This window comes from Sinohyriopsis cumingii, chromosome 6 (assembly GCF_028554795.1).
Source record: "Sinohyriopsis cumingii isolate HCF-2022 chromosome 6, ASM2855479v2, whole genome shotgun sequence".
In the NCBI taxonomy this organism is placed as follows: Eukaryota; Metazoa; Mollusca; class Bivalvia; order Unionida; family Unionidae; genus Sinohyriopsis; species Sinohyriopsis cumingii.
The window spans coordinates 109,916,596-109,929,376 of record NC_142966.1 but is presented as its reverse complement, the minus strand read 5'-3'; the positions used below and the strand labels follow the sequence as shown (position 1 = coordinate 109,929,376).

Here is a 12,781-nt window from a genome sequence, read left to right as displayed (position 1 = left end):
GGGAAGTGGCTTTAGTAGAAATGATTCACCCGACCCAAGTCCTCAATGTCCTTCCCAGTCAAAATTTTTTTGATGTGGAAGTTCATGACGAGCAAATGCAACAGTGGATAGATAGCAATGTCAAATATGACAAGAAAACCCGTACACAAAAGTACACCACCTATCACTTGTTCATTCCCCCAGGCTATTATTTTAGTGGTCAACATTTGGTCAGCACCATACCCTCCAGGTTTAATGTCGTGTTTCTGAAAGCTTTGGAGCATGTCAACAAAAATGTCACCATGGAGTACCACAAAGCAGCTCGTCGCTTCTTGATGAAATTTGAACGGAGTAAAATCCTGTCCATTTTATTTTGTCCTGAATTGTATGACATGTTGGGCGGAGACATGGACATGAGAAAGACCATGATCAAGAAAAACGAATTACCCATCGTTTACGACAACGAGTCTTTTAGCAAGTTATTTCGTGCCCCGGTAGAACTGAACCAAGGACTGAATTTGATGTTCGTGTATTCCGATGTGGTGGAGTACAACGTGGTGGGACACACCTCCGTACCGTTACTGCGTGTCATTCCTTTCAAAGTGGATTCTGCCACGAACACTGACGAGGAAGGTGGAAACACTTACCACGTCCACCGCGAATTTGTCCATCCTCACTATTTGCCTGTCAGTAAGTCGTATTTGGACACGGTCAACATTGCTATAAAAGGAGATCTGGGACAAAATATTCCATTCACCGAAGGAAAAGTCACGGTGAAACTCCATTTTCGAAAACAATTCTCTCACGACTCTTAAGTCATGTATCCAGTGTACCGAGGGGTTGCTCAACAGCGAGGACACGGCTTAGGAGATATGTTAAAATCGGCCTTTCGTTCGGTGGCCCCGGTGTTGAAACCGATGGTGACACGCGGATTGCACGCCTTGAAAGATGCGGCACTGACGCAAGGCAAAGAATTTCTCCAAAATGTCATCATCGACAAACAAAACCCTAAAGAAGCCTTCATGAGGGCAGGCAAAAATGTCTTGCTGCAAACGGGCAAAGACATTTTAGGCCAACGAGAAACACCTATAAATGCCCTGCACGCTACCGAGTCAGGCATTCAGCAAGGACAAGGCAGAAAGAGACGACGAAGAAAACACCCTTTCACCAGACTTCAAGCGAGAAAGGCCAAGAAAAGAAGAACCGTTCGAGACTTAGACGTTTTCGATTATTGAGAAAAGAGACAAAAAAATGATGCACCGAGAATCTTGCGCTTGTTCCAAGACGGAACTGGATCTGTTTGCCATGCCCCCCACGATGATGACGATGCAAGAATCGCAGTGGGTGGAATTTCACCCCGTCTCCTCACTGACCGATTCCGCTCCCATCGAGTTTGAAATCAAAGGACAGCCCGAAGATTACATCGATCTGAATAGCAGTTACTTGTACCTGAAAGTCAAAATTCTAGATAAGACTGGAGGTGCTATAGACGATGAAGCAGTAGCTCCCGTCAACAATTTCATGCATTCCTTGTTCAGTGGAGTGGACTTGTATTTGAATAACAAACTGGTCAGTAGCAGCATGGATACTTACCCTTATCGTGCCTACCTGGAAAATCTCTTGACGTACGGAATAGATGCCAAGAACACTCATCTCAATGCCTGTGTGGTATGGGAAGCTGACGAACCTACCAAGTTTGAAATATTGGAAACTGATGAAAAGAAAGACAACAATGATGGATTTGTAGAACGAAGAAAGAGAATCACGGGAGCCGACACAAGTTTAGAACTGATGGATCGTTTGCATTTGGACATGTGGTTGCAAGAAAAGTATTTGCTGAACGGGGTGGATGTCCGCCTGAGACTGAATCGTAGCAGTGCCGCTTTCCATTTGATGGCTGATAGTGACGGTTACAAAACCAAAATCCTAGAAGCCAGACTCTACGTACGCCGTGTGGAAGTGTTACCTAAAGTGGGAAACGACATCAGTCAGACGTTGAGCAGAACGACCGCCAAGTATCCCATACGACGCGTGGAAGTGAAAACCTTCACCATTCCCAAGGGACAGCGATCCATGATCGAAGATCATCTGTTCCAAGGACAGTTACCCAAACGTTTGATCGTTGGTATCGTCGAGAATACAGCCTTCAACGGAGCTGCCGAAAAAAATCCTTTCTACTTTCAACACTTTGGCGTGTCCAAAATCGAAGTCAGTCGCGATGGCAAGACCTTGTGTACCCGACCTTTCGAACCTGACTTTAAAAAGAAGAATTACTTGAGATCGTACTTGTCCTTGTACGAAGCCACCGGACAGTTAGGAACCAATACCAGTCACGGTATTACGTACGAGGATTATGCAGGAGGCTACGCTTTGTGGGCTTTCGATTTCACTCCAGACCAAGGCAGCGACGAGGGACATTTCCACCCTATAAAATCCGGCCAGATTCGTGTGGAAATTCAGTTTAAAGACCGAGACCCTGATGAAACGGTGAACGTCATCCTGTATGCAGAATTCGATAATACCATAGAAATCAACAGTTTGAAAGAAGTCATCCTAGATTACTAGAAACCATGGAAGACTGTTATCCCTCTTTACCTAGTGGAGAAACTTTTAGTGTTGCATTGTTGTTAAAAAATGTTAGAGTTGTTGTTGTTTAGTGTTAAGTGATTTTTGAATAAAAAATGTTGTGTTTTGAAAAAATTGTTTGATGTTATATTGTTGGATTATTGTTAAAAATGTTAGAGTTGTTGTTTAGTGTTAAGTGATTTTTGAATAAAAAATGTTGTGTTTTGAAAAAAATGCCTTTGTCTTTTGTTTAGCTATAAGAATGTTGGATTGATGCTCTTTCATTTCTTACTATCCCTCTCATGACACTCACTGAACGTTGCGACTCAAAAACCGTGTGGGGGATGTTTTCCTTCACGTCCGCGCTTTGACTTTAAGAACCGGGTTGTTTCCAGTCTAACCATCCATTGTCGACTCATCCTCCTAAGAAGATGTGCTCCAAACTAGCTAAACTCAACGAAGCCTACGTGAATTTGCATAGGGTCAGACACAGTCTGATACCGAAGCCAGAAGAAATAGAGAATGTGAGAATGTTAAAAATCACTGAAGACCTGATAGAAGAGCTCTTCAGAGAAGAAATGAACAGGGAAAAAGAAGAATGGACAGAGAAGTACAGACTTCAGAGACAGCAGCAACAACAACAACAAGAGCAGCAGCAGCAGCCTGAAGCTGACAGAGGCTTTGTCGATTGTCAAAGAGTTCTTCTTCTCTTTCCGAAGAAGCAGACCTATCGCCAGAAAGTCTATCCTCAGAGGACATCGCATTCTTAGAAACTAAAAAGAATGCCATAGCAAACAAAAAAAAACAGCCCTTTTCAGGGCTACCCAATACTCTAGAAAAGAAATAACAATCGATTTGCCAATGTGTGTAGGTAGAGTAGTGTGAAAATAAACACTAACTCCTTTTTAAAAAAATGTGAGGGTATGTGTTTGTGTGTTTGTGTTTGTAAGTGCTTAAGTAAGTTGGTATGGATAGTAGATTAAAATGATGTCTTTTTTTTTTTTTTTGGTGTTTGAGGTGTAAATTTGGGGTTAGATTGGATTGCTTTGCGTATGTGGATAGTCTATTAAAGTGATTTATAAAAAATTTTAAAATAGTGATGGGTAGCATAAAAAGTGAGTGAGTGTTTCTTTCAGGTCCGCGCGTTGTTTTATGGTCATGATGTAGGTAAGATCAATTTTATGATCAGACTCCAGTCTAGCCATCGATTGAGGGAGTCATCATAATTCAGAGGGAGGCAGCTGCAGCGCACGCTCCTTTACTAGCGAAAAAAAGAAACAACAAAAATACAAGATCAAGAGGAAAGAAGACTATCTATAACAAGAATAAACAGAAGAAAAGAAAGAAAAAGAAAGAAAAACAATATTTACATCAACTGGAAGACCAAAAACATCAAACGGAACCGAAGCTGACCCATAAAACAGAAACCATAGCAGGAAAACAGAGCAGCAGCATAGGAACAAAGGGATTCCATAGCGGCGTGCGCGGTAAGCACGCTAAACTGCCACACCATCAACAATAAGGTAGGGGGTTTATTTAAGCCAAACTAAACCTACGGGTAACATTGTGCCTTATAAAACCATTAAATAATCGAATTCTGAATACATTTTTCTGAACATAGTAACTAATAACTACTAATACTCGAATAAATAATCCTAACCCCCACCCCTAATTTTACCTAACCCAACTTTTTCCCTGACTAATTTTAATAACTCCCGACCACAAACGGACTAATGCAGGCCCAAAACAGGAGCTAGGAACCACACTAGCAATTCCTGGTTGAGATCCTTGAGACAACTTGTTGTCAAAAGATTTCTCATCAAGGGCAGCAAACGACAAAGTAATTCCCTTTTTTTTTTTTTCTTCTTTCTTTCTGGTTTCCTTTATACCTTTTAATAATACTAGACAGTTTCCTCTTTAATAATAACCAAACTACAACTGATTTACTATTTAATAATACATCAAACTAATCAGCAATTACCTAATTAAACTAAACTATCTAATTCATACACCAAATTCAAGTTTGAATATTAATTTCATGGTTTTACACATATAAACAACCACGGGCGGTACAACGCGAGTATCAAATTACTGAAACAACGCATTCCACTCCACTCGCAGACCACCAGAATCTAACTATACTAAACACTCGACGACCAATAGAAATCATCGTCTCAAACCGATATAGAAGACCACTTCTCCGCTAAATTAAAAAGCGCAAGCACTACATTAATCAAAAGCAAGTGCAGCTTACCCCGCTCAAACAAATCCGCGACCTAGTCTCCAATCAAACACAACCTAGCATCGCCCACTTCGGGTGATTAGTTCATTCCGCCAGTAAGATATATCGGAATCACTACATTAACCACAAAACAAGAAATAACCCCACGCACATAGAAAAATAAATAAATAAATAAATAAATAAAATAAATAAATTAATAATAATAATAAACAAATATAGAACTAAAAACCAGAAACATTAAAATACAATAAATAATTATAAACAGAATGATATAATAACAAGAGAACAACAAACAAGCAATAAATAAAAATAAATTCTCACATAAAATAAAAATAAACGGAAAAAAGGGGGAAACACAAAACAACATAAAATGGCCACTAAAATAAATAAAATAAGACTTGATGACCAAAAAAGACAGGAAAGAACAAAACAAATTAGGAGAAAACGAAAAATGGATAAAGCTATAGATCAAATAAATAAAAGCGCAGACATCAGTCAAACGGAGGTACAAATGGGAATTTACCACAACAGCTTAGAATCCAGAGAAATAAACATCCAGGAACTTCAAGTACATACAGACACACAGAGGGAAAAAAACCAAACAAGCAGAATCACTAGATCAACTATTAAAAAAAATGAAACACAAATCCAGACAATAGAGGATGCTATAAAAAGCAAAGTCACAAAGAACAAAAAACCAATTAAAATACAAACAGAATTAAACATACATCATAACGAACAGGGACAAACAACAAGCGTTAGTCCCACACCTACAACGACGGAAACACAACCAACCAGGAAAAAAAAAATAAACAATCTGAACTAAACACAAAACGGACTGCAATCTCAGAATCAACAACTCCCAAAACAACACTTACACAAAGCAAGGAAGTAACACCACCAATTAGGAAACAAAATAGCCCTAAAACAACATCAGCAATAACACCAACAAATAAACAAACAACAGCAGCAACACCTCAAAAACAAACAACAGAAGGCCAGAACACATCAACACCATATCTAACAACATCACCCACAACAGCACATCCGACAACAACACAAAAGAAATCTAAAATACCTACACCAATAAATACTAAAAAGAGAACAACTACAGGAATGACAACAATAACGACAACAGCCATCCCAATGATTGAACAACAAAGAATCATGGCAACAACAACACCAGGGACAACAGTCACATCAAAGACTAAACAACTCAACCCAGCAACAACACCCAAACAAGCAACAACAAAGAGAACAACACCAAGAACACCATCTACAACAAAGACTCCCCAAGAGATAAACATATCCACCACTACTATTAAACCTAATACTAATATTACCAAAGTAAACAAACCAAAAAACAACACAATACACAACAGTCAACAGGCAGGCCCTTCTACAAATATAACAACCAATGAGATGACAGTAATTGAAGAGGCATCCACGGAAGGGGACAAACTTAAACAAGACAGAGGAACAAGAACACCTAATTACACTATTCACAACAGTCAACAAGCTGGCCCCTCGATGCACATAACACCACAAGAACTGGAAGAAATCGAAAAAGCCATCAGAGAAGCAGATCAACTCGAACAGATGCCAGCCTATCACAACAATCTCCACAATGAGAATCACGAAGAAACATGCTCCAACAAAGGAAAAAGACCAATGAACAAAAAACAAATAATCAAAAAATCTGAACCACTTCAGCCACAAAAGGACAACCCAAACATACTAAGCAATATCCAAACGGAAACTATAAGGAAACAAACAACTCAGACCCCAAACCACCAGAAGCAACAGGAAATATCAGGTAAGAAAATAAATTCTCTTTCAGACAATCAAATAAACCAAGACAGCGGATCACAAAGAACTAAAACAGGGCAAAGAAATCAGAACAACAACAATCAGCAACAACAGAAATACCCGTACCATCCAACTGAACTTACACTATATATCACAAGCCCAAACCCCAAATTCATCAGGCTAAGTAGTACAACAATAGCCGGATCTCTAAACAACAAACACCGAGGGACATACAGAATTATAAGGCCAAACACTGAATATATAGTGATATGGTGTACCACCAACAGGCAGGTGGCTGAATATTTGGAGCTAGACCAAATGGCAGGAATGAAAATCAAGATCCAAAGACACCATGCCGTGAACAGAAAAAAAACAGCCACAACAAACATCAGTACCAACAAAAACACTACCTCAAATATCACACAGGACGAGCTGAACAACAGCAGAAAATCAATCCAAGGAACATTCAAGAATCCCACAGATAACAGCTGGCAAACCACAAACAGCGGAACCAGACACACAGACACCCCAAAAGCAAGCTTCAAAGCCATACTGAAACTAACGGGAACCTACAAGCACTACACAACAGCAGACATCGAATATGATCTACACTATTATAGCATACCATACAAGAGAGCTATAAAACTTAAAAACAAGAAGGGACAAGAAACTACCACAGTACTACTGGAGTTTTACAACCCACCACCAAAAAACATCAAAATAGGACCCCAAGCTAAATTGAAACAGCTCAACAAATATATAAATAAACCTCGGTTCTGCACGAATTGTAAAAGATGGGGGCATTTCACCACCAAATGCCACTACCAAACCAGGTGCTATAAATGTGGAGGTCCACACAAACAACAGTGCACGTCAAAAATACAAAAATGTGCCAACTGTCTAGGAAACCACCACCCCAACTCTTACGAATGTCCATATACAAAAATAGAACACAGAACAATAGAAATAATGGAACAACAACAAATACCCTATTATGAAGCAAGGACAAAAGCCAAGAAACCACAACAAACAGTCACAGAAACTGCAGCTACGACAAGACCAAAGGAAAAAAACGTAACATCAGATATTGAAATCAATCCGCCAATACAAATACCTAACAAGCCGATAGGAAACAACACTCAAAGGAAAGATAACTCACAACTAGAGAAATATCCAACTAAACAACCACATAAACCAATAACCACAAATGTGGAACTACAACAACAAAACACAAGTAATAATGAAGGTTTGATAGATTCTAATCTAATACAAAAGTACATTGGGGCATTACAGAAAGGGGTCAAACAAATAACAAAAAACAATGAAGTACAAAAACAGGACTTCTTACAACTTTTAATAAAACTCATTGGAACATTCTACCCCAACACTATTTAAAACTGAAAACTAAGGAACTACATAAACGCACTAAAATCTAAAATGGATACAGAAGACAGCACAGACAGTGAAAATAGGATACTCATTTGGCAATGGAACTGCAGAGGACTAAAAAAGAACCATGGGGAACTTTCTGCAGCCATTGCCAATACCAATCCTAAACCAAGCATTATTTGCTTGCAAGAAACCTATCTAACCAATGCAAACAATAAAATACCCAAAATTAGTGAGTACCATACAACATACACAAAAAATAGAACCAATAACACAAGAGGGGGAGGATTAGCCATTTATATACACAACTCGGTTACCGAAACTTATGAAGCTAATCCTACCATAGACCTAAATGGGAGTCCCATAGAGTATCTAGTCATAAATATTAAACTTAAAAATAAAACAATAAACATATATAACATATATGATCCAGGTAGCTCTAGCCTAAATCCCATACAAAACTATATAGATATATTTAAAGAAAGGGGTCAACACACAATTATCTGCGGAGACTTTAATGCACACAATCCAGAGTGGGGAGGCGACCATACTGATACCAGGGGGAAAAACCTCGAAAAGTACACAATGGAACATCAATTAGTAATACTAAACACAGGAACACCCACCAGATTAGACCCAGGAACAGGAAAGCTAACCCCTATAGACATAACTATTGCCACACCCAGCATAGCACTAATCAGCGAATGGGAAGTACTACATCAAAGCACCCTGGGCAGCGACCACTTCCCCATATGCACAACAATATACACACAAAAAACTAAGCAACAAACTAAAATCATACCAAAATGGAAAACTGAAAAAGCTGATTGGAATACATTCTACAAATCATTAGGAAAAATTACACTAGGGGAACTACATAACCACGACAGCAGCCAATTTTATGAAGCCATAACTCAAGCTATCAACAAAGCAGCTACAATCAGTATACCGAAAACACAGAATAAAATAAAACAAACACCTATACCATGGTGGACAGAGGAATGCCGAATAGCAATTCAGGCCAAAAAGAAAGCACTAAATCGGTTCAAACATACTAAAGTAACAGCAGACTTCCTCGAATACAAACGTAAAGAAGCCATAACTCGGACTACAATTAAGGACTCCAAAATCAACTCATGGCGAAAATACTGCTCCACACTTAACCATCATAGCAACTCAAAACAAGTGTGGGGAAAGATTAGAATCATGAAAGGAAACACACCAAAATCAACACCAAAAATTCCTGGTGCGGACACTAACGAAGAAAAAGCCAAACAACTGGCCCAACATTTTGCAAACTCTAGCAGCAACAGCAATCACACCAAGGACTTCATGAAACAAACCACCATTCTCGAAACGGAATTCCCGCACCTATTTAACGATCAAACAAACAACGAAAATACACCACTAAATGATTTATTTAATATAAATGAATGGAGAAAGGCGTTACGTAACAAAAAATCAACATCTCCAGGTGAAGACCTGTTAGGCTACGAATTTTACAAAAAAATACCACCAAACATGGAAAATATAATTCTCCAACTAATTAACCAAATATGGCAAACAGGGAGCATACCAACGACGTGGAAACAAGCAATAGTCATTGCCATACCCAAACCCGGGAAAGACCCTACAAATATTAATTCCTACCGCCCAATCTCCCTGACCAACACCCTGTGTAAACTTATGGAGACTATGATAAATAACCGATTAAAACACCACCTAGAACAAAACAAATTATTATCAGAGAATCAAAGCGGATTTAGACCTAGACGATCTACTATAGATCAACTCATCCGGCTAGAAGCCAACATCAAACTTGCTTTCAATGCAAAAAGGAAGAAAGACCGACATCTTATTGCGATCTTCTTAGATCTAGAAAAAGCCTTTGACATGGTGTGGACCAAAGGACTCGTATCCAAACTCAACCAGTATGGTATTACAGGACGCATGCACTGCTGGATCTCTAACTTTCTAACTGGAAGACAGATTAAAACAAGAGTAGGGGATGCACACTCAGAAAAACACACATTGGAAAATGGAACACCACAAGGGAGTGTGATTAGCCCCACTCTATTCAACATCATGATCAATGAACTCAGCAAATACGTCAACACCTGGAAGACAGATTAAAACAAGAGTAGGGGATGCACACTCAGAAAAACACACATTGGAAAATGGAACACCACAAGGGAGTGTGATTAGCCCCACTCTATTCAACATCATGATCAATGAACTCAGCAAATACGTCAACACCAACCAAGTGGAACTTTCACAATTTGCTGATGATAGTGGTATCTGGAAAGCAGGCAACCCAAACAGCCAAGAAATTATCAAACAAATTCAACTCAACCTAGATAAGATAGGAACCTGGGCTGACAATTGGGGCTTCAAAATATCCAAAACCAAAACTGTAGGAATGCTTTTTTCCCCAACGAATAAGTGTAAAATAACATACCCTAAATTATATCTACAAAAAACACCAATAAACTTTGTCAAAAATACATACTTTCTAGGAATGTTGCTGGATGAACAATTAAACTGGCAATCTCATATTACCAACATCATACAGAGATGCAATAAAGATCTAAATCTACTTAAAAACATAAAGGGAACAACATGGGGAGCAGATCAACAAAGTATGTTAATGATATATAGGTCACTGATCAGATCCAAATTAGACTATGGCTGCCAGGTATATGCATCGGCAAGCACAAAACTACTTCACAAACTAAACAACATACAGTATAAAGCACTAAGGCTCTGCACAGGAACACTTCCAAACATTGCCCTAGAAGAACTACAAATCCTTACAGGGGATTTACCCCTATACCTAAGAAGGGAGGAACAAACCCTTAGGTATGCCACCAGGAACTCCATACACTCGGATAATAACCCCACCAAAAGTACAATCACCAAATGCCGACTAACATTTAGGCCAAAACTTGTCCCAAATCCACCGGCAGCCAATAAGGTACATACGCTCTGTACCGAAATAGGACAATGGGGACTACAAGCTGAACAACACCAATTAATAGACATAACACCATGGAAAAATAGGACTCCAGACATCAACCTGACAGCACAAAAAATTGGATCCAAAAACGAAAACCCAATAGGACTCTTAGCAGAAATACAAAAGATCATAACGGAAGAGTACCCGACTCATGTTAAAATCTACACAGATGGCTCCAAATCGCAAGAGTTAAAAAGAACGGGAGCAGCTGTGGTTATCCCAGAATATAACATCGAAATAACTGAAAGACTCCCAGACGACTGCTCAATCTACACAGCTGAATTTTGGGCCATAAATGAGGCTCTAAACTGGATTACACTTTCAACCACAAAACAACACGTAATCATCACCGACTCCCTCAGTGTACTTAAATCACTAGAATCTGGTATTTCCAAAAGTAGAGCAAATCTCATGGAAAAAGCGCTACAAACAATAAGGGAAATAGATACCAAACAACAGAAACTAACATTCCTGTGGGTACCCTCACACATTAACCTACCAGGAAATGATAAAGCAGACCTAAGTGCAAAATCCAGCCTCACAAAAAATACCTATCTGACCATGCAATATAGCGTTACAGAAATATATAGTCAAATAACTCAGAAAATCAACCATAAATGGCAACAAACATGGGACAACAGCATCAAGGGCAGACACCTATACCAATGGCAAAAAAAGGTGGAGAGACATATTACAATACCTAGAACACTGCAAAGCCCAGATATCAGAATCATAAATCGAATAAGGACCGCTAAAACCTTACTCAAGGGAAGCTTTGGAAGACATCTCAACAAAGGAATGGACAACCACACCCACTGTCCCCATTGCACCAGCACAGAGACCCTGGAACACGTTTTTAATCAGTGCACCTATTACCACTCGCACAGAATGGAATTTCAAAAACAACAAAAGAAAATCGGATCGCCCTACAAATATCCAGACTTCATAAATCCCAAAACAAACAGCAACAAAGACCTAACATACAAAAACATAATAACATGCTTAAAACAAATAAACAAGTATGACAAGATATAACCCAATGAGTTGAAAGCATTAATTGCTAGCTGAAAAGCACACTCAAGGTTAAAAATACAAACAGGATAACACAAAATACAGGCTACCAAACACACATCAATAACGAGAACAGGTACCTTTGAGAAGTCCCCAGGACCTGATTACTCAGCAAAGGTGCCTCCATACTCGATATATAAAAAAGAAGAATAACTAACTTTACAAACAATACAAATCTCTACAAAAAAAATAAAAAATTATTAAATAAAATAAAATAGCAATTTTAAAAATAAAAACTAAAAATAAAATAAAATAAACTAACGAAAAGGGAAAGGGAAAAAAAAAAAAAAAAAAAAACAACAAAAAAACTATCTTTAAGAAAATGGGGAGACAGGCACCTTTCATAAGTCCACCCGGACCTGAGTATTCAGCAAAGGTGCCTGCACCCATAAAATTATTAAAATACATGCATGTACCAATCTTCCGTTCTCTACCTTCCAACTTTGCATGTATATATTCTGACTATAACATCTAAGGTCTGACAACAAGAACAGAATACATTAACTCCCTAAATTTAGATATATAAGGTGACATAAGCCCAGTCATCAGGACCCTCCGCACAAGGCGGAACTAAACTAAAGTCACAACAAAACTTATCATTAATAACACACTACACAGGGAACACAGGACTTTTTCAGACCACGTGCTGACAATTTTAACTATAAAAAAAAAAAAAAAAAAATAATAAAAAAAAAAAAAAAAAAAAAAAA

The 12,781-nt window shown here is 38.6% G+C and overlaps 1 protein-coding gene across 1 annotated transcript in view; it reads left to right on the top strand.

Annotated features, from left to right (window-relative positions):
* Positions 1-10,502: 10,502 nt before the first annotated feature.
* The window catches only part of LOC149797704 (uncharacterized), a 10,015-nt gene continuing 7,736 nt past the window's right edge, over positions 10,503-12,781 (top strand). The window contains exon 1 of the mRNA XM_089960792.1: positions 10,503-11,523. Coding sequence (XP_089816918.1) covers positions 10,503-11,523 — 1,021 coding nt within the window. The remainder of the gene's footprint in view (positions 11,524-12,781) is intronic.